General features: G+C 40.3%; 1 protein-coding gene across 1 annotated transcript in view; it reads right to left on the minus strand.

Annotated features, from left to right (window-relative positions):
- The window catches only part of RAB3C (RAB3C, member RAS oncogene family), a 124,450-nt gene extending 102,054 nt beyond the window's left edge, over positions 1 to 22,396 (minus strand). Inside the window, exon 1 of the mRNA XM_040090843.1 lies at positions 22,169 to 22,396. Coding sequence (XP_039946777.1) covers positions 22,169 to 22,396 — 228 coding nt within the window. The remainder of the gene's footprint in view (positions 1 to 22,168) is intronic.
- Positions 22,397 to 26,777: the final 4,381 nt, after the last annotated feature.

A 26,777-nucleotide genomic window follows, 5' to 3' on the forward strand; every position in this document is an offset into this window, starting at 1 on the left:
GAGCAGGCCTGAAGAGGACTTGAGATTTCTGGTGGATAGCAGGCTGAACATGACCCAGCCATGGGCATTCATAGCCCAGAAAGCCAAATATGTCCTAGGCTGTATCCAAAGACGTGTGGCCAGCAGGTCCCATCTGGGGGGGGCCACCAACATAAGAAGTGTTTGGATCTGTTGGAACAAGTATAGATGAGGGAAAATGATCAGGGGTCTTAAGCACCTGTTTGTGAGGAAAGGCTGAGGGATCTGGAGTTGTTCAGCCTGAAAAAAAGAAAGTTTCGGGGTGACGTTATTGTACCTTCCAGTACCTAAAGCGGAGCCTGTAAGAAGGCTGGAAAGGAAGTGTTCACAATGTCATGTAGTGATAGGACAAGGGGGGCTAGCTTTAAACTGAAAAAGGGCAGATTTAGATTAGATATAAGAAAGAAATTCTTTAATTTGAAAAGAAGATGGTGAGGTACTGGAACAGATTGCCCAGAAAAGCTGTGGATGTCCCATCCCTGAATATGTTAAAAAAAAAAAAAAACAGGCAGAATGGAGCTTTGAGAAATCTGGCCTTGTTGAAGGTGTCCCTCTCCGTGGCAGAGGAGTTGAAAGTAGATGATCTTTAAGATCTCTGTGCAAACACTCAACCCAAAACATTTCATTATTCTAGAAACACCTTTGGAAACTATAAGTCGTATACAGAAGATTTTAAACCTATCAACCTGAAACAGGCATTATGACCTGTCTTCAGGGGATTGGAAAATATAACCTCACACCAAAACAAACTGTTGTGTATTTGTAAAAATATAGCATCAGTACAATTTCCTGGACCAAAAAATATAGATTTCCTAGAATATTCTGGATTCTGCTGCAAAGGTTTTCCAATAAACATCCATGACTGAAATAAAATTCCAACAATCATTTGGTCTCCATAAAGATATCAGATCAAATAATCAATATTACTCTTTTTTTTTCCCTAAAATGGACGCAAGCATCTATACATACACAGTGGGATTACGATTTTTTGTTTCACGAGGAATTTCTGCCTTGATGGTTATGCTTTTTCTTGAACAATTTCTGAAAAATTAATAAAGTTAACAAAATTAATATATTCACATCTTTGGGTTCTAAACTTTCCTGACTGATAATTATTACCATCCATCCTAGCAATACTTCTGAAAATCCTCTTTTTTTCATCAGACAGTGAAATTCAGAATGTGAACAAAGGCACCCGGTTCTAATTAAAAAAAAAAAAAAAAAAAAAAAAAGCCCTAATGTTATTAACTATTGGCATCATCTCAGCGATGACATCCAGATAAAGGAGGCTTCTATATGCATAACACTGATTCATTGGTTCTGTCTCCTTAATACCATTTGTGTTATTCATAATCTGCCCAAAGTGCTCTGGTGGTCATCAATTTACAGCGCACTGATTTTTTACAAAAATTCTGAAAAGCCATGACTCAACTGAAATTAATCTCTCATCCATTGGCTGTCCTTGTTGTCAAAGGCCTCCTTTTTTTTTTTTTTTTTTTTTTTTTTTCCCCCAGCTGATAAAGGTGTGATTCAGATATCAAAAATATAAGCATCTATTTGACTATATATATGCCCCCTTTCTCTGTTTAATAGAACATATATTTTCAGAGTGGAAAATTTTAGATGGAACTTTTTTGTTAGAGATGCATTTAGTACAGAATAAAGAATTTTCTGAAGATAGATATTGCTGGCTACCACTCACAGAGCCATGGTAGACTATTGTGGTGGTTTCAGGCAGATTTTGGGAGAAACCCTCCCACAGGCCGCCCTCCCCTCCTCCAACTGGTTCGGGAAAAAAGATTTCCTCAGAGAGAAGTGGAAAAAACCTGTTTATTAAACAGGCAAAGCACTCCCAGCACAATACCCGATGACAAGAGCTTCGTGCCGCTTACGGAGGGATAACAAACTTAAAGAAAGTCTCCTCGAGGGTCGTCACTGTGCTCCACCGCTCCGTCTCTGCTGACGCTGGGAGAAAAGGAGATGTGCAGGGCTGGTCTTGGTGGGGTGGGTCCCCTGTGGAGGCCCCCGGTGCTTCCCCAGGTCCTTAGTCCGGAGAGGTTGGAACAGTTCCGAGGAGAGGACAAAAAAAAAGAAAAAGAAAAAAAAAAAAAGCAAAAAAGCAAAAAGCTTCAGCTATTCTACAGCGTCTAACTATGCTAGCACTAAACTAACTAACTCCCGGGGCAAAAAAACAACAGAGCTTCTTTTGTCTTGCCGTGTTCCAACTCCCCCGCTTCAAGGTCACTCCGATGAGCAGGGTTTTCCTGGGGAAAAACAAACCGCGCTTGCCCTCCCCCCTGCACCCAACAGACGATTGGGGATACACAGTCACCCCATGACATCTTCCACCCCTTATCCCCATATCGTTGACTTACAGACAGAACCAATATATATTCCACATAAAACTTCCATCCATTCTCCCCACAGGAAAAAAAAAGAATACAAGCAATACCCTCTCACTTACACATTTCCTTCTATTTCATTCTGCGTGGTTTAATGTACAGACAATGGCAATAACATTCAGCAGACAGTGATGTTTGTAAATGATTTTCACCCAACAATCAGATCTCCCTGAGGTACACATCGTGTTGTTCCATCTTTCTGCATTATCCACCATGTGCAACCTGGTCCCTGAGCAAAGACAATCCCACGAATGGGTTTGTCTGAACTTGAGGCAGACTTGATCCACACTGTCTTCCCTAACAGACCTCTGGCATGCACCACTGGGACTTTATCTCCATCTATTGTATGCAGAGGCTCAGCCTGCGCAGGGCCTGCTCGGTTGGTGGAGCCTCGGGTGTTGACCAACCAGGTGGCCTTTGCCAAATGCTGCTCCCAATTCTTGAAAGATCCCCCACCCAATGCTTTCAATTGGGTTTTTAACAATGCATTGTGCCTCTCCACTTTGCCTGCAGCGGGTGCATGGTAGGGAATATGGTACACCCACTCAATGCCATGTTCCCTAGCCCAGGTGTTAATAAGGCTGTTCTTGAAATGAGTCCCGTTGTCTGACTCAATTCTCTCGGGGGTACCATGCCTCCACAGGACTTGCTTTTCAAGGCCCAGGATGGTGTTCCGGGCAGTAGCATGGGGCACAGGGTAGGTCTCCAGCCACCCCGTGGTGGCTTCCACCATTGTGAGCACGTAGCGCTTGCCTTGGCGGGTTTGGGGAAGGGTGATGTAGTCAACCTGCCAGGCTTCCCCATACTTATACTTGGACCATCGCCCGCCATACCATAGGGGCTTCACCCGCTTGGCCTGCTTGATGGCAGCACACGTCTCACAGTCATGGATAACCTGAGAAATACTGTCCATGGTTAGATCCACCCCTCGGTCTCGGGCCCACTTATAGGTGGCATCTCTGCCCTGATGGCCTGAGGCATCATGGGCCCATCGAGCTAGGAACAACTCTCCCTTGTGTTCCCAATCTAAATCAATCTTTGAGACCTCTATTTTTGCTGCCCGATCTACCTGCTCGTTGTTTCGATGTTCCTCATTAGCTCTACTCTTGGGGATGTGGGCATCTACGTGGCGAACTTTCACAGGTAGTCTCTCTACCCTGGTAGCAATGTCTTTCCACTCCTTAGCAGCCCAAATTGGTTTCCCTCCACGCTGCCAATTAGCCTCTTTCCACCTCCTCAGCCATCCCCACAGAGCATTGGCTACCATCCATGAATCGGTATAGAGGTAGAGCCTCGGCCACCCCTCTCTTTCAGCAATATCCAAGGCCAATTGAACAGCCTTGAGTTCTGCAAGTTGACTTGATCCACCCTCTCCTTCAGTGGCCTCAGCAACCTGTCGTGTGGGGCTCCACACGGCTGCTTTCCACTTCCGGTTCATCCCTACAATACGACAGGAACCGTCAGTGAAAAGGGCATAATGCGTCTCCTCTGCTGGCAATTGGTTGTATGGTGGAGCCTCTTCAGCCCGTGTCACTTGCTCTTGTTCTTCATCTGTGAGGCCAAAGTTTTCACCCTCAGGCCAATTGGTAATTATTTCCAAAATCCCAGGGCGATTCAGTTTACCCATACGGGCGCGCTGCGTAATAAGAGCAATCCACTTGCTCCATGTGGCATCAGTGGCATGATGGGTGGAGGGAACCTCCCCTTTGAACATCCACCCTAGCACAGGCAGTCGAGGTGCCAGGAGGAGTTGCGTCTCTGTACCAATCACCTCCGAAGCGGCTTGAACTCCTTCATAGGCTGCTAAGATTTCCTTCTCAGTTGGGGTGTAATTGGCTTCCGACCCTCTGTAGCTTCGGCTCCAGAATCCCAGGGGTCGGCCTCGAGTCTCCCCAGGCACCTTCTGCCAAAGGCTCCAGGACAGGCCATTGTTCCCGGCTGCTGAGTAGAGCACGTTCTTCACATCTGGTCCCGTCCTGACTGGGCCAAGGGCTACTGCATGAGCGATCTCCTGCTTGATCTGGGCAAAAGCTTGCTGCTGCTCAGGGCCCCAGTGGAAATCGTTCTTTTTGCGGGTGACCAGGTAGAGAGGGCTCACAATCTGACTATACTCGGGAATATGCATCCTCCAGAAACCTATAGCACCTAGGAAAGCTTGCGTCTCCTTCTTATTGGTTGGTGGGGACATCGCTGTAATCTTGTTGATGACCTCAGTGGGAATCTGCCGCCGTCCATCTTGCCACTTTATTCCCAGGAACTGGATCTCATGAGCTGGTCCCTTAACTTTACTCTTCTTGATAGCGAAACCAGCTTCCAGGAGGATCTGGATGATTTTCTTTCCCTTCTCAAACACTTCTGCTGCTGTGTTCCCCCACACAATGATGTCATCGATGTACTGTAGATGTTCCGGAGCCTCACCCTTTTCCAGTGCAGCCTGGATCAGTCCATGGCAGATGGTGGGGCTGTGTTTCCACCCCTGGGGCAGTCGGTTCCAGGTGTACTGCACGCCCCTCCAGGTGAAAGCAAACTGAGGCCTGCATTCTGCAGCCAGAGGAATGGAGAAAAAGGCATTAGCAATGTCAATTGTGGCGTACCACTTTGCTGCCTTGGACTCCAGCTCGTACTGGAGTTCCAGCATGTCCGGCACAGCAGCGCTCAATGGTGGAGTCACTTCGTTCAAGGCACGGTAGTCCACAGTCAATCTCCATTCTCCGTCAGGCTTGCGCACAGGCCAGATGGGGCTGTTGAAGGGTGAGTGGGTTTTGCTGACCACCCCTTGGCTCTCCAGCTCACGGATCATCTTGTGGATGGGGATCACAGCATCTCGAGTTGTTCTATACTGTCGGCGATGCACTATTGAAGTGGCAATTGGCACTTGTTGCTCTTCCACCTTCAGAAGACCTACAGCAGATGGGTTCTCTGATAGTCCAGGCAAGGTATTCAACTGCTTAACACCCTCTGTCTCCACAGCTGCTATCCCGAATGCCCACCTAAATCCCTTTGGGTCTTTGAAATACCCATTTCGGAGGAAGTCTATGCCCAAAATGCATGGAGCTTCTGGGCCAGTCACAATAGGGTGTCTCTTCCACTCATTTCCAGTCAGGCTCACATCAGCCTCCACCAAAGTAAACTCTTGTGAACCCCCTGTCACCCCAGCAATGGAAACAGATTCTTCCCCCACATGTCTTGATGGAAGTAATGTGCACTGCGCACCAGTGTCAACCAAGGCCTCGTATTTTTGTGGTTCTGATGTGCCAGGCCAACGAATCCACACAGTCCAAAATACACGGTTTTCCCTAGCCTCTACCTGGCTAGAGGCAGGGCCCCTCTAAGCCTGGTTATCCTTCTTTCCTTGAGCATATGTCTTAGAGGTTCCTTCAAGGGGGTCGGACATGTCATCGTCATCATACCTGGCAGTTCGGCTACGGGCAACTGGAGCCGCTTCCCTTTTGGTGGAACTCCCTCTTTGAGTCTTGACTTCCTTCAATTCACGCACCCGTTGTGCCAGGGCAGCCGTAGATTTTCCATCCCATCTGTTCATATTTTCTCCACAGTCCCGCAGGAAGAACCACAGCTCAGCACGTGGAGTGTATCCTCTCTCCCTAGCCGGGGAGCGTCTACGTTGGCTACCAGAACCTCTGATCTGCACTGCTGAGATTTGGAGAAGGTCCTCTCTAATCTCCTCCCTGAGTTTCTTATGGTTCTCATCTATCTTATCCTCCAGTTTCTGTAGACGTGTTTCTACAGCTGCGATCCTGGCGTGTGTTGGGCCATGCACAGCATCTGCATATGCTCGGAGCTTCTTTGCCATATCAAGCACTGTTTCCTCCATGTCCTCCCGCTTCATTACTGCTAAAGCAGAAGCGTATTCTAATGGCCCGAGTCGTATAAGTTTTCGCCACATCACAGATGTACATGATACCAAGTCTGGGTTCCTAGTGTTTATATCATCTGAGAAAACCATCTCTGCCACTGCCATTTCTCTCAAGCGTTGAATCCCTTGTTCTATGGTCTTCCATGGGGTTTGCTGCATATAGAGATCATCTGCACACAAGTATCTTTCTGCCACACTTCCTAGGACCCGTATCCAGAGACTGCAAGGACTAGCCTCTCTCATCATCTCCTGGTCGATGACTGGATCATGTGACAGGGATCCCAGATGCCTCGCTTCAGTGCCATCCAGAATTGTAGCCTCGCCTGCAGCATCCCAAAGACGGACTAACCAACTAATTATAGATTCGTCAGGTTGTCGCCGGTAATCTTTTCTTAGGCCCCGAAGGTCCTTCAGGGAAAAGGAATCAATATTTGCTTCTGATCCTGCGCTAGAAGCTTTGGCTTCTGATTTTGGTGAAGGTCCTTCTCTTGGGTCATCATCGTCCACTGGTCGATCGGTTTTGACTGTATGCTTCTTTGCCGGAGCAACTGCCAGGGGCTTAGGCTTACTGTCTGCTTTAGCTGCCAACTCAGGTTCAGGTTCTAGTCTAGCTGCTGGCTTCATAACTGGGGTGTTGGCTGTAGCCTGAGTGACTGGGGTGGCTGTTGATTTGTATCCCTTCCCCCCTGCCTCTGTCTGCTGCCCTACAGTCTCTAGCAATGTGCGATAAGCATATGCCAGGGCCCAGCTTACTGCAGCCATCTTCTCCCCCTTAGAGCCATCATGGTACCTCTCTTTCAGGTATTTCCCCAACTCCACTGGATTCTGAATTTGTTCCCGTGGAAAATCCCAGACTACAGGGTCAGAGAATTCCTTGAGGAGTTGGCCCATATCCTCCCATTCTCCACACCACTCAGGATTTCCTCTGCCTGGGTCAGGAGTTTTATCAGCCTCTCTAGAAATCTCAGCCCATATTCTAGAGAAGCTGCAGACTGTATAGAGGAGGCTTACCAGATGACATACCAGAAAGATGGTCTCTTTAACACTCAGGGGAAACTCAACATTCTCCAGCAATGATTTAACCGATTCAGAGGAGAAGAAGGAAACAAAAGACTGCAACGCTTCATCCTCTGCTCCTCTTCCCACAAACAGGGTGAATAACCATAACCATGACCCATACATAGTAGGAAAAGATCTCAGCACCTTTATAAACTTCCTACAAATGATTATGATTAAACCAAGGCCAATAGCTACTCTAATCCGTGTCCCTCTGCTGTAAAAACTGCGTATTAGTGACAATATTGGGGCTATCTCTGGATATGCAAATAAACCTAAGGACCACAAAGGTATTAAGACCTCAAAGAAGCCTAAGGATCCAAAACACAGCAAGGCCCCCATCCCAAGAGACATGAGGTCAAACAGCATAATTACTGACTGCTAAATATTAATCAGTACAGGGTTTTTCCACTCTCTCGTGCCCCACGTATGGGCGCCAATAAGTTTGTGGTGGTTTCAGGCAGATTTTGGGAGAAACCCTCCCACAGGCCGCCCTCCCCTCCTCCAACTGGTTCGGGAAAAAAGATTTCCTCAGAGAGAAGTGGAAAAAACCTGTTTATTAAACAGGCAAAGCACTCCCAGCACAATACCCGATGACAAGAGCTTCGTGCCGCTTACGGAGGGATAACAAACTTAAAGAAAGTCTCCTCGAGGGTCGTCACTGTGCTCCACCGCTCCGTCTCTGCTGACGCTGGGAGAAAAGGAGATGTGCAGGGCTGGTCTTGGTGGGGTGGGTCCCCTGTGGAGGCCCCCGGTGCTTCCCCAGGTCCTTAGTCCGGAGAGGTTGGAACAGTTCCGAGGAGAGGACAAAAAAAAAGAAAAAGAAAAAAAAAAAAGCAAAAAAGCAAAAAGCTTCAGCTATTCTACAGCGTCTAACTATGCTAGCACTAAACTAACTAACTCCCGGGGCAAAAAAACAACAGAGCTTCTTTTGTCTTGCCGTGTTCCAACTCCCCCGCTTCAAGGTCACTCCGATGAGCAGGGTTTTCCTGGGGAAAAACAAACCGCGCTTGCCCTCCCCCCTGCACCCAACAGACGATTGGGGATACACAGTCACCCCATGACAACTATTAACTTCAGACAGATACCTAAATTTTGGCTTATTAAGACCTAAAGTTTCTGATTCCACTTCTTCATTACCTCCCTTTCCCTCACTTTCTAATCTAACACCCATATCTCCATCTAATGAAGCTTGTTTTTTAACTTGGCTCTTTTCACTTTGGGGGAACAGTGACAACCAACTGTGTACCAACTGAAAACCTGTTCCTTTGTGTAAGAGTTACTTACAACTTCAGAACAGATTAAATGAGAACTTGCTACTGTATTCTTTTCTGAAGGCTTTTTTGGTTGAATTACTCAAAAGTGAACATCAACAGGTTTGGAAGTTCTGTCCATAAATTTATCAGAATTAGAAATTTGAGTGGAAATCTCATCACAGGTCCAGGAAACAAATTAGTTGTGCAAGATAATTTTTTTCTGATGTAATAGCTAGAAGTTAGTTTTGATATAAGGTGGCTGTTGACTTAATCACAATAGTTACAGCACTAATGGCTAAGTTAGATTTAGAGCTGATTTGTTTCTAGATGAAGTACAGTCAATCACTTGAATTAAGAGTTCCAAGGACATTAAAAGCTATTAAATATATTTTGTTTCTCCCTAACCTACTCAAAAGCCAACTATAAAATCCAAGGCCAACAGAAACAGAAAACAGAGCCTATTAATCTCCTAAATGCTAAAAGTCTGGCAGTCCTTACGATACAATTTGGGTTACCAAGGGGATGAATCACAGTGATCCAGCATTAGTTCTCTCAGTCTTGGAAATGATTGCCATAGAGGAAGATTTTTTCTATTATTAAAAATTATATATGTGATCAAAAACTATGAAATAGTCAACTACATTTAAAACCTTTGCACTGACAAAATCTAAAACACATTCAGAAAAAAGATCCTGTATTCGTAAGATTTGTAGTCATAGTCAAAACAATTGAACACATATTGAACAAAACAATTGAAAATATACCAACAGACATTTTATATGGATAAAAATTGGTAAAATAAAAGGAACTCCCAGCACTTAACATTCCATTCCAAACAGGCCATGTTTATAACTACACTAAAAAAGATGTTCCAATATCACTGGATTTAACTGTATGCTTCCAAGAGAATAGTAGAAGGTGAATGCTACTTTGGAAAACTTGAGTTCTCACAAGAGACATACAGTCATTTTGGTCTGTTGAAAGTTACATTTCGGCAACTCACTAACTCAGTATTTCTTCTACATGATTAGAAAAAACATCTGTAAGGAAATGAGTTTTCTTGGCATACAGAATCTCATTTTCTAAGACTTACGTACACAAGGGGAAAAAAACCAAATTTACTTTCGCACTCAGCAATTTATCTGCATTGGTCTGTAAATTAGGGCAAACCACTGGGTACTCTATATGTTCTCACTATATTATGTGTTCTTACTGTATTATTACTCGTAAATTGGGTAAAAAACCCAAAGGTCAAATAAAAAACTCCCCAGCCTTAAAAATGCAAGGACTGTCATGCTGTACCCCTGTGTCACTGCTTCATGTTTGAGACCCATGGTGTGGTAGCATATCGTGTGCTCGCAACACTGCTTTGCACAATGATTGAACTGAGACAAAATTGTTTAAGATGAATGTATGAAGGTTCAGCATTGTCAACAGGGACAGCCCCTAGCATCTTGCCAGAATATATTTAAAATACAACAATCTTCTAATCCACACTTAACTCAGTCTTTGTGCCTGAATATCTTCCACTCTTAAAGAAGGTGTATAAATTCATTTACTATTTTGTACCCAAAGAAGGAAAATCATGCAATGTTATTTCATTTCCAAGCTGTCAACACAGAATGAAAAATATCACAGGACTAGGACCCAAGGGCTGTGTAGCAGTCAGACTGAACTCCAGTTTATACAAAGGAAGAAGAAAAAAAAGAAACTAAGAGCTCAGGAGCTCAGGAGAGAAAGGCCACTGCAACTCAGGCAGGAGATAGTAGTGTTCCTATGTTTGCACAGAGAAAATAGAGCCTTACAAGTCAAGAGCACTCAACTTATTTTTCCAAGATGCCCCACAAGTGTTTTTATTTCTACCCAAGTACACTAGGGTAGTGTATTAGTGTATTTGTGTACTAGCTAATCATGTAAACTACTACTTTTCTCTCATTCTCCTTCCTTACTTACATGTGCAAGAATGTATTTTATATCTGTGTTCCTTCCACAGGAAGTGTCTGATTGTCCTACAGAACACCACCGGCCCAAACAAGGATGGCTAAGAACCACTCCACTGGAGCCAAGAATTTCTAAAGAAATTCAGATAGAAATAGTCTGTGATGTCTGATACTTCAAAACAAGAAAGAAATTTATAATTTAGCAAAAGAAAGCTAGTATGTAATCTATCAGACACAACAGAACACAAAATCTACCTCAGCAATATTTAAAAATGGGAATCAAAGCACAGGTATAACCAGAAAAGTGCCTGGAATCCATTCAGTTCCTGATTCTGCATCCTTCACCACAGTGAAACAAGAAGATCGCAGTCCTGCTTTGCCTTACCCTCAACCTCTTCTGTGATCACTTGTGAATTACTACCACACAGCTCTTAAAAATCCTTGTTGTAAGGGAGAGGCAGGGAAATTTCCTGTTTCCCTGGATCCCATTCTTTTTAAAGGATTAAGACTGATTTGTATATAACAGAGGCCTAAACACTAAAACGGCCATGACTGAATTATCTTGCACTTGTCTAGCTAGGAAATATAGCTTCATAAAAAAGCAGGGAAGCTTTTCCTGGGAGAAGGCAAAGAACTGATTAGTTTTGTAGATAATACACCTGGATATATGGCCAGTCTATTTGGGTCAAATGAAAAACATTATAGCTAGTTGGTATCCTCTCTAATAGTGTTTATTAAATATTTAGGGAAAATTGCAACAAGGTGGACATATATGATAATCCTTTTTAATATGCCTCCAATCTCCAACCACACGCAGCTCTTGAGTTTCCTGAGCTATAAATAGTTTCTGTGTCTACAAATGCTCTCAGTGAGTATCTCAACATGAGTTTGCTCAGACTTCTCTTAATTCTCATAAACTTTTACCAAAAATTTCCATTGCTTATCTGTGTGTATGGGACTGACAAAATTTATGAAGAATTCCAGGTTCTCTTCTTTCTATTAATTTAAAACCATGGGATCATTCTTCTCATGCAGACTGGATATTATGATGGCTGGTTTAAAACAGGACATTTCTTTAGAATGTCTTAGCCTTCCAATTAGAATAAGGGAAAAAAAAAAAAAAGCTCTAAATATATGTAAATTTAATCTTCAGAGCTTAAGTCCAATTAAGAGTGTTATGTACAAATTACTCTTATCATTGCTTCTTCCACTTAGCTTTAAGGTTCCTGTTTCTGCACAATCATAATAGCATTCATAACCTTCAGCACAGAGGCATTTGTCCGGGACTATCTGACTTTTCTGTAAGGTCTTTTCATCCTTCAGTCCACTAATTACAATCGTGCTTCAGGTTTGACATTCATTTTCACAGGAATCTTCACATATGCTTCCATCATATCTTCCTTTTTATTTTCTCTCTTCTTCTCTAATTAGCCCAATACTGGCTACCCCAGCATTTCCATTTCCCAGACAAAGCCACTATAATGCCCCCTGCCATTATATGATCTTTTAAGTGTCTTTTTGCCTTGATAAGTTCCATACTAGCTGCATCATGAAAAAGACTTGTTCACACTCAGCAGGTGTTCAGTGAGCTTCTCTGTCTATCAGACACATCATGTCCAAAGACCAAATTGGTTTCCTACTAACCGCTTTTCCTTCTTTTGGGATTCTGCTAAGTGCCACCAGACCTATCTTATGGGATGCAGCTAGCTACCGGCACTATTTTGAACCCCTCAATAAATTAAACTTCCAGAAGCAGAGTGCTATGAAAAGAAAGCATTATTAGTATCTGAGAGATGGACATTCTGAAAGGGAGTTGGTCTAAATAAGAGCAAAAAAAATATTGTTTTCTCATGAAGCAAAAGAAGCAAGACAAATACCTGAATCCTTTAGGTACTCTATACAAGACTACCACCATATCCAAAGTATCGTCATACAAGCATACCATTGGAGAAGTAGCAATTGTGAGCATTCCGAAAGGTCCAAGTGCCACTTGTCAGCCCAAATCTACAGAAGTTTTCTAAGTCAAACTGTGAATGCTCCTGTATCTTATACAGATGATCAGTGCGTGTCCTGTTCACTTGTTATGGGTTTCTTTAAAACATTGACATCATGTAAATAATAGGCCTGCTTACACATTTTTTTTCTTATCTAAACTATTTCTCAATGGAGGATTGTGTATTTTGGACAAAAATATTTCTGTTTGTGGAAAAAACCCAAACTAAACTACAAGCTTTATAAAAAATTAAAGTACTAGTCTTACCTTTGTTTTCTGGAGTAAAAAAACCTTACATTATTTGTCTCCTATTTCCTTTAGTTTCTCTATGTAGGACAATAGGGTTTTTCTTTACCTGTTATCAGCTTGAACTACTTTTCCCATATGAAGTATCTCCAGGGCAGTAGATAATTAAAAAGTCCCATTTCCTCTGGAAATATTTCACCATGCACATGCAAAAGCTATATTAACTGTTTTTCCTTGGTTCGTTAGTAGGAATTTCTTTGTTTTCTCATATACCAAGATCTTGCCTTTATTCAGTGGTTTCTAACCAAATAACTCGTACTTTAAAAAGTACTTTCTTATTCTTGTTCTTGAAGTGTCCAATTTGATAGTGTTAAATTACATTCCAATTGTTTTACCTGATACTTAAAGGCTATTAGGGATTTTTTTTATGGATGCTATACTAATCCTCCTCTATACTGGTAACACGTTCCATCTTGCCATCATTCGTAATCATTATTAGCATATACCTACTATGTGTTAGGTTTACTAACTTTACACAATGCATTTTAAGTCTGATGGCCTCTCCTGTCAAAACAGCTTGTCATTAGTTCCTCGCCCACTCTTCTTTCCAGTATTGAAGTCAGTGCTCTCCAGGAAATTACTTTGATTCCTTTTATCTATGCAGTTGAAGACTCTTACATTTACACCCAGTCAGCTGAAATGCTCTCACACTCCAGATCTCACCTTTTTATTACTTAGCATTTTAGATAAAAGATCACTGTTAGCATACGCGATGCTGTACCATGTGTGAACATATCCACTAAAATATAGAAATCAAAATCACAGAATTCTCCAAAGAAATAGCACTTGAAGTAAATTGCACGAATGGCTGTTAAGAAGTCTTGTAATATGACTAGAATTTGAATAACTTTTGGAGAAGAGGTCAGAAATAAGCAGTTCCAAAAGATTTCAGGACATTGCAGAAAAGTACGTGTTCTAATTTTACATGAATATAGAATTCTGAGACATTATATTTCCAGGCGTTTTTTATTTAGCTCAGCTCATTCTGGAATGCTTCATTAAGATGAACAAATATAGGCCTTGGTAGTAGTCAGTGTCACAAACTAAACCATCTATAAAGGAAAACTGGAAACCCCTATGAGAATTTACTTTATATTCGTTTTTGCAGAGTAGGCTTTATTTCGAAATAAACCAAGGTCAACAGTATCTAACCTATATGGGGCAACAATGCCCACTAAGCATCATTCCTGCTGTCACAAGAGAAAAACTGATTTCCTGTGGCAGACCTAAATTCCTTTTTCTTTTTATAAATATACATAAATAATAAGCTGATAGCCAGAAAAGTAAGAACTTTCTCTCTCTATATATATAGCTACCCTCATAGATAGATACCATACTAATTTTAGAGTAAACAAGTCAGCAAATTACACCATTGATAACTTCCATCTGAGCTGACTGAATTCATTGAGGTAAAGTGCTTTATATTTCTCAAACTCCAATTATTGAATAAATAAAGTCATAAAAGGTAAAAACTGGGGAAAGATTTTGTTTATGAAGAGCGAGTAAAAAAACAAATATGGGTTAAACCAGAAAATATGAAGATGAACAAAAGAACAATATGTTTATCCAGGAAAGATTGAAGAAGATTACCCTCAACTAGACTGAAAAGAAGAAAAGAGGAAAAAGCAGTTTCTCTAAAAGAAAAAAAAATGCACTAATAAACTAACTGTTTTTTCTTATCTAAGAAATAGCAAGGCAAATACAGAACTAAATTCTCCTGAGATGCTGTTTTGTTTGATAACTTAATTTCACACGTAAAATCTGCATCCATTGCCCATTATATATGTAAGCTACTACAAACATCCACGTGACAGAGACCCTGATATCTCTGTGCTCTTACAAAATCAACCTAAACTTACTTCCTGAACAAAATGCAAATTGACTAGCATTAAATAAAAATTAGTTCCTTTTGTGTGACCCCCATATCTTCCCTCAGTCACTTGTGTCCCTTTCAACCCAGCATAATTTCAGAACGACTTCAAGATGTTCTAACACAGCACAGGGAAACAGCTTGCACTGAACAGCAGGAGAGGGCAAAAGTGAGCTTTAAATATTATCTCTACACTGCCATTTTCATGGTATTTACATTATGGCTCCTTTCCAAGGCTCTGGTCCTGTGATTTCAAAGCAACAACTGCACAGCAAGAGTACAACATTTTTCTCTAATCTACAACATGAACCTTGTTAAAATTCAACAAATAGTGTCTGGGCTTCCTTTATTTTTTTTTTTTTCCTTTGTAGATCCACTGCAACTTTATAATGTTACAAATTTGTTGTTAAAATGCTTCATGGGACCTCTCAGCACAGCTGATTTCACTTTTAGGAATGCTGTCAACATTAATTTCATTTTAGAAATAGGCTTAGTTTTGCTTATTAAAAAGATAACTTAGTAAGTATAAGTTACATTGACAGATAAAGTATACTGTCAGATTTCTCTGAATTCTGTTGAGCTTTTAAAACTAAAATAGCTTGTTTTTCAAATTTAGTCCAATGTAACTACTTCTGATCCAGATCCCTGTCACAGCAAAATCATTCCTTTCATTATTTGTTTCCCACCTTGACTCGTCTCTTGGGGAAAAAAAAAAAAAAAAAAAAAAAAAAATCTTGATATTCAGATACCTATGTATGAAACACCCTCCCATCTTCTCTTCCCTTTTCTCATCATCAGCTTTTAGGGAGCCTATGTGACATTCATATGATATTTGCATGTGTGCAAGTGCTAGTCTATGACAGTTCTTCCCCGGGTATATGCTTCCTGACAGTCACAACTGGTAACTTGCAGATCATTATGTGGAAGGCAAAGGCAGCTGAAAAAAATGTTATATCAGAAGGCAGCCTGGTCAAAGGTTAGGGGGACCTGCAATTACTTGAAGTGTGGCAGTTTGATGATTTGTTGGCCTAAAACACAGCAGGATGCATTTCCCTGGAATGCAATGAAGAAAACTGCCTAAGACACACTATAAAAAAGTATTCTGGAAAGGACCTCACACTAGCTAAGTTTCTCTTAAAATAATCACACACAAGCTTCAAATTGAACAGTGAGATAATCCTTATTGGAATCTCTATGCTAAATGATAACTTTTCTTTCCAAATAATATATACCTTTGAATACAGATGTATCATTTCGCTAAAAGCATAGGAGTGCTTTTCAAAGAATATTTAAAGTCCAGCAATGTGAAGTATGCATTGGAGGGGCCTGTAAACCACAGGACTTGAAAAAAAGAGTGAAATCCTTGACCCAAGAGTCTACAGAAAGCTTTCAAAAAACTGTTGGAATATTGAGAAAAATAGTGGAACTTAATGCTGGTTGCAGTTGCAGAACTGACATTTACCTCACATTTCCTCACCAAACTATTTGAGGCCAGGAATTTGTAATCACTTTGGTATGCATTTTAAAGCAAGCATGCACCATCAGGACACAGGACTGCCTAGACAGGGTGCTGAACTTATAGTCACCATCCTTTTTTTGAATTGGGTTTAAAGACAGTGACTAAAACCCACAAGATAGGGACTTTTTAATAGTGATAAAATTGTAATATCTCATAAATATCTGAACAGCCAGTGATGAATTGTAATTAAATAGCATATAAATTTTAAAAATGCAATCACTGGCCAACATAACCTCTCCCACAAAGTAGATAACATGGGCTCTTTGCACTGAAATCTGAATTGAACATGCCTTTTACATTGCCAAGGTCTTTGGTACTGAAGATTGAACTCTGGTTAAGTACAGGAAATGCAATATTTTACACACTGAATACTTTCCAAAGCAGAATTTCTTGCAAAAAAAATTTAATGAGTAAAGTTACGGGTTTTCCATTAAAGGAGTGTTGTATAACATCATCCAGCACTTCTGTAGTTTGATTTTGCAGTGTTTTGTAGGGCCCAAAGAAACAATACCAATCATCACATGTAGTATCTCATTTTTCATTTATGGTGCCCTAATTCATTAAATCTTGGTCCCATTTTCACTCAGATTCTTGGTGCTTTCTCTCACATCCTGCTTCATAGTATGAGTGTTGGCAGTCAAACTTCAAATAGCAGTACACATATCATCTTTCCAATCTCTGCTTATATTTCCCTCTGATCTGATGCCTTTAACATTTAAGCTACACTAGTTATTTGTAATTTTATATATTATATAGATTATTTAAATTACCAGTATGTACTTAGGTTTAGAGAAAAAGCAAACTGTCTTGTCTCCTTTTAGGTAAGTAGTATCTCCCCTTCCTACTGTTCATTACTACTTGAATGGCTGAAAGCGAATTATTCAACTATTTCTTTCTTGGCTACGTACCAAAAATGATGGAAGATTGTAACGGAATTGGATCCATGGGTGTCACTTTAACATAAACAGAAAAACAAGTACAGGAAACAGAATAATCCCCTAAATTCAGGAAAAATACAACTTCTGAAATTAACTAAGACTCCTTTAAAGCTATGCAGGGATTAAAAACTCCCAGTTGTTCTCTGCTAGATCTGAATACAATAGTTCTCTCTGTACTATAATAGGCTCTCCTTTGACTGTATAAATATTTAATATCTGTTGTTGACAACTCCAGATGCTATGAAAAATTAGGGTAAAAAACAATTAAGCAAAAATAACTATTAATAAATTTCACAAGTATTTCTGAGAAATAAAGTATACCAAACATGACTTGCACTAAGTGGAAGTACCCTCAATGAGTATATAAGAAGCACCACATGCAATAATACTGCAGTATGAAAATAGGATCCTACCCTAAAAACTTCAGGCTCTTCAATGATTTATGTTGTGTAGAAATAAGCAAAAGGAGAAACTAAATATTTCAGGCAAACTATGTCCAACTACAACTACATAACATTTACCTGTTGAAGGGCACCCTAAAATGAAACAAAAGATTTCCCCTTGTTTCAGCTAACAGGAAAAGTCCAGAAAGAGATTGCATTCAGAGAGTGGTAATGTGCTACCACTAACCAATGCAGCACTTGAACTCTGAATTTCTTTCTGTTCCAGTGGTAAATACTGTGGAAGGAAGATGTTTGGTTCAGAAGGAAAAGAAGTAAATGTTACAGTGCTCCCAACAAGCTCTTTCTGGCCATTTGAAAATGATATTACAGCAAGGACTAGATGGAGCCGCATCCTCCCTGACTTGAAAAATGAAGGAAGACAGTTCAAGAATAAGACACTATTGCCTCCAAGCAAGAAAAAAACCTCAAACAAAGGAAAGACTTGCAGGGCATCCCAGTAAACAGCACGTACCTCAATCTGATAATCCTTCTATCCATCTGTGATAATACACTGTGAATTTTATTATTAAATAATGACTGCTTCCTTGAGTGCCCATGCTGAATTTAGACCAACTTGTAACCTTCACTGGTAAGCATACAAGAACCTTATTCTGATGGAATCTGTAAACTCCAACAGGCTTCAAGTTCAACACAAATTATCTTAAAAGCACTCTGAAACAGGAACATTAATCTAGAAGAATATGTACAAAATTGTAACAGGAAAAATTAGATTGGATTAATGGTTTGTCTAGATAGGAAATTTCAGGGACTTAACAGCATTACTATTTACATACTTCTGCATTTTATTGTCAATCAAGAACAGCAGAGCGGCATCATTCCATGTATTTCTTCACTTAAGTGCAAGTAATTCAGTTCTGATTTTTGTCATTCAAAATACATTTTAAAGCTGCATTTCCAGTTTTCTGAGTTTACAAAACTGTGATATTTTCAGTAATATTTTATTTCATGTATGCTGAACATCAGTTATCACACAATGCCACCAAATAGTTTGTCACTGATTTTGAAGGAAGTGTTATAACTTCAGGCACGTATTATAACCTCATGTTCCTACTCAGATTTAACATCAAACCACACTCACCATGATTCATTTGATTTTTTATTCTATCTAATATAAATTGTCTTTCATAAATGAATAAATGAATAAACAAAATGGAAATTGCTATTGTAAGAGTGCTATTCATCTTAGAAAGCTATTTCCATAACCAATAAAAATAACAAAGTATAATGTAATATAGACACAAGTTATATATATAGAACAATGCCTATTAACAATTCTGCTGTGGGTATAACTTTGGAGACAGGGTAATAGCACTCTAATTGAGATTTTGTGTGTTAGAATAGCTTTCTGAGATCCCTTACTGATTTTATTGAAGGTCTCATAGGTGCAAAAATCAAAGGATTTACTAGCAAGCTTAACTGCAGCACATTGCTCCGACACAGAACACTCCATCTAAAAAGCACAGACAGGTATAAGTGAGCTGTTGCAATCTGAGTTAATTTGGCATTGACAAGGCCTTTAAAGAACTGGCATAAGAAATTTAGTGGGGGGAAAAAAACAAAAAAAACCAAAAAAAACCCAAACCAAACATACAAAACAAACAAACAAAATAAAAAACCAAACCAACAAACAAAAAAAACACGCCAACACAAATAAAGATGCAGTGTTGACTATGAAAATGTGATCTGAAATCTTGTCTCTAACCCTACATCCTGGCACATGACTCTTCACAAAGCAGGAAGGTCTCTTCTATGCTCTGACTCTGTGCTTCCTCTCCCATAAGGAACACAGAGCTCTTGGGTTTGTTTCAATCATTTTGGTTGCAAGATTTTTCAGGCAAGGACTTTCAGACCTCGTTAGGACTCTGATGTTAATGCCAGGCAAAGAACAACAAGCAAAATACATTTTGCTAGAACTGGGAAGAATACAACTGCTACATCCCATCTGTGCCAGGGATAGACATGAACATACCTAGATCAATGGACAACTTTGAGCTAAGCACATATTTGTGACATGGAGAGGTGAAAAATATACCAGTGTCAAACTAATCACATGACAAATCTACTATAAGGGTTACTTGGTGATTAAAATAAGAACTGCATTTATTACAGTAAAAACTGTAACATGAGCAAAATTTTATTGTTCCATTATAAAAAAATCAGGTTATGTCAATGCAATCTCCAGTATTAAACTATGAAAATGAAACCAGAATATTATTGAAGTGTTAAAGTGTTATATATATTTATTTTATATATATATATATATATGTGTATATATATATATATAAAAATCACATTATATTCATGTGATATATAGTTACCCAGTACATACCACTGTTATACTTATGACAATAGTGAGAACCTAAGCTTAAAAAGGTTGAGAGGTAAAAAGTCTGTGTTCTAGTTCCTAGAGGGACAAAACAACAAATTGAGATATCAAGGGCTGAAGCCTAACCTACTCTCCTAAGAGTGTAGAGAACTCTGGGAAATTCTTCATTGTACTCTATTAGGAAAATATTCTGTTTATCTGCTGTTTAAATCATGTTGGATGAACTGGTCAGATTTGAACCAAGATTTTTCTGAGACCTAATGTCTGCCCATCACTAAATAAATTTTAAATTACTTGTATTTATGAAAAAAATTATAAAATCTGGGGTTTAAGGCTCTTACAAATGTCTCACAAAGAAAACACTGCTCAAAGTCCTCAAGCACTTCAGGAAGACCTGAAGCTTTAGCTCTGCATTACTAAAGATCTTGCTATTCTTTCCTCTTCTTTTAGTATCACCCTATCACCCAAGAATGAGGGGATGTAAGCATCAGTGAATTTGTCCTAAATCCAACCATGTCCTGTGGTTCACCAGGCACAGCCTGGCAAAGGAAGGGATTGTCCTGCTCTGCTCTCTATTCCTCTGGCCTAGAGGAATTGTGGCTTTGGGGGGATCGATGCCTTAGGATTTTAACTTGCATATTTTTCAAATTCTGTACTGCTTTAGTGTATAACTCTAAAACTCTATATAGAGTGTTTGCTACTGTCTTCACATTTTGATCAGACAAGACAATTCCCCTAGGCCTGAAGCTCAAGGACACCTTACTGTCTCAGACCCCAAAAGTATGAACAAAGCGAGTTGGGGATTGGGAGCAAAATGGGGTTATATGACTTCATTACCTGAAGCTGTCATTGGAGGATTGACCCTTGATATGTAAATGAACCAAACTTATATCTTTCTGAAAAACTTGTGACCACTGTCCAGCTTAGGTGTAGCTTCTTGGAGTTTTCTGTCTGCCCAAGGTATACCTACTGAAGACCTTTAATAAATACTTGCTTTTACTCTCCTAATCTTGTCTAGCCTCTGTTCCGGGTAGCCACTCCAAGGCATCATGCACTAGCCAGCTTCATCTCAAATCCTGGGTGTGGTTTTGGGCACCCTAACACAAAAAGGACACAAAAGTATCATAAAGCATCCAAAGAAAGGACACAAGGGTGGTGACAAACCTTGAAAGGAAGTGTATGAGGAGCAACTGAGGTCACTTGGTCTGTTCAGCCTGGAGGAGACTGAGGGGAGACCTCACTGCAGTTACAACTTCCTTTGGAGAGGAAGGGCAGGCACTGATCTCTTCCCTCTATGACCAGTGACAGGGGAAGTGACCATGAAGCTGTGCCACTGGAGCTTTAGGTTGAATATTAGGAAAAGGCTTTTCACCCAGAGGGTGGTTGGGTGTTGGAAAAGGCTCCCCAGGGAGGTGGTCGCAGCACCAAGTCTGCCAGAATTCAAGAAGCTTTCGACAAGACTGTCAGGTACAAGGAGTGATTGTTATGTTGGTCCTGTGCAGAGCCAGGAGTGGGGTCCCTCCCAACTCAGGATATTTTATGATTCTATGGAATAAGTTTTGGCTATCATTTATTTTTGATGAGAGCTTGTGGAAAAGGAAACCTATTCCCTGGCATCTCATTTTTCTCCTCTGGGCATCTTTCTACAGTCTCTAAGGTATAGGCAAGGAATGAGGGGGTTTGTATGCCTGGGTAACACTATCTCTTTACACAAGTTTCCTTACACAACAGAAGATGGAAGATGTTTTAGGTGATCAGGATGACAGAGTAAAAAATTATGCCTTCTGTTATGCAACCGCTATTATAGCTCCTACATTAATTCATAATTTTTTAAGTGAAGACACTAGATCCTGAAACTGGTATTTCAAGGTACTTTGAAATAACATGTATCACTTTCAATAGTCTACATATTGCACAGAAATTTATAGCTCACTGAACAGACATTAATATGTGTTGATCTGTATTATTCCCAAAAGCATTTTAATTAATGATAAAGAACTGTACTACAATACCTTAAAAATACTGTTTGCACACTAATATTCAAGGCAGAAAAACTATGCAAGAAATAATTAACCGCTCTTTCATTCCTATGCTCTCTCTCTTTAAATATATAAGGGTTATGATACTCGATGCAAATCTGAAGCTGTATAAATGCTATCAAAACTACTACAGTTTGCTTAATTCACAGAATTATATTTTAGCTTACCCAAATCTGTAGCTTAATTCTTTTTTCATTTTTGAAAACCGTTTTTACTTTGAAATCGATCCCAACTGTGCTTACAAATGCAGATGTAAAGGAATCATCAGCATATCTGAACAAAAAGGATGTTTTTCCAACACTGCTGTTGCCGATAATGAGCAGTTTGAACATGTAATCAAAGTTCTGATCAGATGTATCTTTCTGGCCATATCTTGAATCTTGAACGGATGCCATCTGTAATTCAGAATAAAAAAGAAATATCTTATTGTCCCTTTTATCATAAAAAATAGAAACATTTATATTTTAATGGAGTTTTTCATACCAGGTATCAATGAAGCTCAGGAAGAATATCTTCTTGAAAGATTAGTCATGTGTATGCTTCAATGTGAACTTAAAGAAATTCACAGAGATCAAATTATTTTTTGTGATTCTTGTATCTCATAGTAGTTCTGGTAGCAATGGAGATGTAAAAATGACTGGTGACTGGTACCAAACCAAAAAATAATAATTCTAAAACTCCAGTTCTTGAATATATCACTAAAAATATTTGTTTTCAGAAAATATGATGATTGCGAAAATGCAATGACACTTCATTTGTCTAAGAGAGAAATAAGAGATCAGTGCTTCATTTTGACACTGTAGGTATATTTTCAGACGCTTAGAAGGTTTTACATCTAATAAAATTCTCAATCCATTTATTTTATTGTAAATAAGTTGCTATCTTTCTCCATGCCTATAAATTTACTCGAAGTATTTTTCTTTACTGGCTTTTAGTTCTCATACCATTAAATAGCTTGTATGTACACCTCTGAAATAAAGTCTTGATTTTTTTTTTTTTTCCCCAGTACTAGTATATTCTGCAGTTTTTGAATTTGCAATCTTAATGCAACATCATCATAAGTGGCAGTTAGAGTAATAGAACATTAAGGTTTGGAAGTGATGTTAAAGATCACCTAGTCCCAATCCTCCTGCCAGGGACACCTCCCACTAGACCAGGTTGCTCAAGGCCTTATCTAACTTGGCTTTGAACACCACCGGGTCATCCACTTCTCTAGGTAGCTTGTTCCAGTGTCTCATCACCCTCACAGCAAATACTTTTTTTGTAATATCTAATCTAAATTTCCCTCTTTCAATGGGAAATTTCCCTCTTTCCCATTCCTCCTTGCCTGTCACTCCAGTTCCTGTCAGATAATCCTTCTCCAGCTTCCCCGTAGGCCCCTTCAGATACTGGAAGGTGGCTGTGAGGTTCCCACACAACCTTCTCCAGGCTGCACAGCCCCAACTTGCTCAGCCTGTCCTCATAGGGGTGGTGCTGCAGACCTCTCATCAACCCCCAGGTCCCGCTCTGGACTTGCTCTAACAACTCCTTGTCATCATGTTGGGGACCCCAGAGCTGGATGCAGTGCTCCAGCTGGGGTCTCAGCAGAGCAGAGCAGAGCAGAGCAGAGCAGAGCAGAGCAGAGCAGCAGAACGCTCCTATCCATCTGCTGCCCAGTGGTGCTTTGGATGCAGCCCAGGATTCCCATAGTTTTCTGGTCTGTGAGCACTCACTGGGCTCCTGGTGAGTTTCTCATCAGCCACCACCCCCAAGTCCTTCCCCACAGGGCTGCTCTCAATCACCTCTCTGCTCAGCCTGTGGGTGTGTCTGGGATTGCAATGACCCAGGTGTATGACCTTGCACTTGGCCTTGCTGAGGTCTGCAGTTGCCCATCTCCCAGCTGTGTAAAGGTCCTGCTGGATGACATCAACATTTTGAAATTTGAGTCCTTAAAATAGTTTTTAATCCATATAAAATACCTGAATAAGCACACTTACTGTTAAGGAGCAACCTATTTTCCTCTAGGAACTTCAAAGATCATGGATTCCACTTATAAGAAGTCCACCTTAGGCTTTCATGAAAATTGCAGAGATTAGCGTGAAAACCTGACCAAAGTTCTAACTAGGATGCTCAAAAACAAATAGCAAAAAATAAAGAACTTAGAGTGTTTCAGCTGAGTTTTTAAGAAAAATTATCATGTATTTTGAGAGCCTGTGGAAGCTTTTTAATATTATAATTCTAAGAACACTTTTGTATGCTTATTTGAAATAGAAAGACAGACACCATAACTTAACATAAAGGCTTACAGAAAAGCAGCTCATGTAAAAGCTTTCTAATTTAGGCATCTCAGAATGCATTTGGGCAATCAGAAAGGACAACTTGAACCAGAGTGACAGCTGTGCACTAACCCACACCCTCAGCAAAATTTTAGTTACTGTATAATTGTTTTAGATAATTCTGCTATCTCATAGCATCAAAAACATTATGCCAGCTTCCTTGGGCTACTGAAGAGGTATACAGGAGTGGGGACAAAGAGAAGACATTGGAAGTAGCAAGTTTTTAATAGAAAATTCAGTGTCAGATTTATATTTCATAAATTATAGAGTAGGGAGTGTTTGATTTCAGAATTCAATTTCATCATTACCTTCTCCATTAAATGCAGAATTGGGTACCTACACACTTGCAACCTGAGTGTTTGCAATTGCCTTAATTTATTCACTTCTTCCACAGGTGTGCAACTAGGAAACTTTAGAATAAAAACCTGAATATTGTCAAGTATACATATTACTAATCTTTCAGGTTTATTATTTGTTGCAGTGTGAGTTTTGTTTAGCTAAGGTATTTGCTTTATTTAAAGCTACATTGCCAAACGGTTCGTTCTATGTGCCCCTGTTTAGCTTTCCTCATAGTTCCTCCCTGGAATTCCCCCTCTGGCAGTTAACTGTCAATCCCTCGCTCCTCCTCCTCTGGAGCCTGCCTGTTATCTCAGGGCCCTCCCCTGGAGCTAAAAATTCTACCAAGGCCATCAAGTAGATAGGTCATATGCAGAGGAAGTCCCTCCCCCTTGTCTATGTTTGGTTTTTGGAAATGTCATTCACCCTTGTGACTCCTCCCTAGTGAGCCAATTTATTGACTCCCAGCCTCCTCCCCTTGCTCCGCCGCTGAATAAAAGGTGCTAGCAAGAAGCCTAGAGTGCTCCATCTGAGCAGCTCTCAGGAGGTGAAGAGGTCTCCCCAGATGCTCCAGTAAAATCCTTGTGACTGCAGAGTCTTTCCTTCACTTCTCCACTGCTGTCATAACATCCCAACAGTGCCTGCCGATGAGGTTCAGGGAACCAAAGACCCACAGGATCGGCTTAGCTGGTGCAACCTGCTGGCCGTACCTTCAGCTTGCCATGGTGCCCGAGCTAGCCCAGGTGAGCTTGAGACGATGGCTCGAAAGGCACCGTGACAATTATTTCTATAGAAAAGTCAGAAACTTCCATTAATGTCCCATATTGTAAAACTCTTTGGAACACTTTGCTTAGAACACAAGAAAAAGGAAATCAAATACCGATTAAAGGAGTCTAGTCACAAGTCACTATAAAGCAGGATAACACAGAGCATGCTGATGTTGTGTGGAGTTTGCAACAATTTAATGAAGTCTAACAGACCAAAGACTGCAGTGTCTGTGGGTGCCAGATGAGTGACCACTATGTGTTGCTACAGCAGCCTGTTCCACTGCCCTTCTGGCTCCCCTCTGTTCTGCTGCAGCTGCAAGCAGTAGCTACCCCTTGTAGCAAGGAGGAATATCATGTTCTTTCCTGATTTTATCTCCTAGGAAGCCTTTCACATAGCTTCTCCAACCAGCTTAAGAGGTTTAAGCTTTCATGCTTTTGCTCCCCTGAGTCCTACGAAGCTTCCAACTCATCCCCATGTGCTTTAATGCCTAACACTTCAGAAACAGTATGATTCAGTCAGCAGAGAAATCAGGAGACCTGGATTCTAATAATAGTCCTGCTAAACCAGGTACATTGTGTAGCCTTTCTAAGTAATAATGTGTTTCCTGTGGATAGTTTTAAATACAGACTTTACCCACAGAAATTTCAGTGCTCCTCTAAATTTGTGTGGTTATATGCATTATTCAGGCAGCAGTTGTCTTAACACAGAAAATAAGTTTTCAAAAATAAAATAAAATAAAATAAAATAAAATAAAAATCCAATACCTTCACTGCCATAAACTTATGGAGCCATTACTTGCAGTATCATAGGCAGAATTACAGGCATGTTGAATGTAGAATTGAAGCTATTTTTATTTCAGAGGCAGGAGTTTGTCTGCCTATTACAGGATGCAAAAGGCATAGAAAAGGCATAGGAAAGGACTAATTTTTCCAAGACGATTGAATAATTGAAACTGTTTGTAGAGACTAACTTCATCCTAGTGATCCAGTCTCCCTAGACTACTGATAGTGATCCTTTCTCCCGCACAAAACCCAAATGAGCCTGCAGCAGTGTTAAGAAACATCAAACTCCATGCAGTTGCTAAGACTTTGCCATCACTTCCCAAACTCACTCCTTCTGTAGTAAGCCAACATATAAATTCTTCCAAGCACAATCCACATTGCGCTCACAATCTAAATGATACCCTAAAGGAATATCTGTATTTCTGCCAAGTGTAAGAGAAATACAGATGCTTGGTCCCCTTGAACTTTTTCAGTAAGTCTGTAGTGCTTCTCTTTCTTAAATACAAACTGCTGACTTAAAAATTAAGTATGAAATGCACTGTAATCCACTTCCCAAGGTATTAATATATCAATTC

This window comes from Hirundo rustica, chromosome Z (assembly GCF_015227805.2).
Source record: "Hirundo rustica isolate bHirRus1 chromosome Z, bHirRus1.pri.v3, whole genome shotgun sequence".
Classification (NCBI taxonomy): Eukaryota; Metazoa; Chordata; class Aves; order Passeriformes; family Hirundinidae; genus Hirundo; species Hirundo rustica.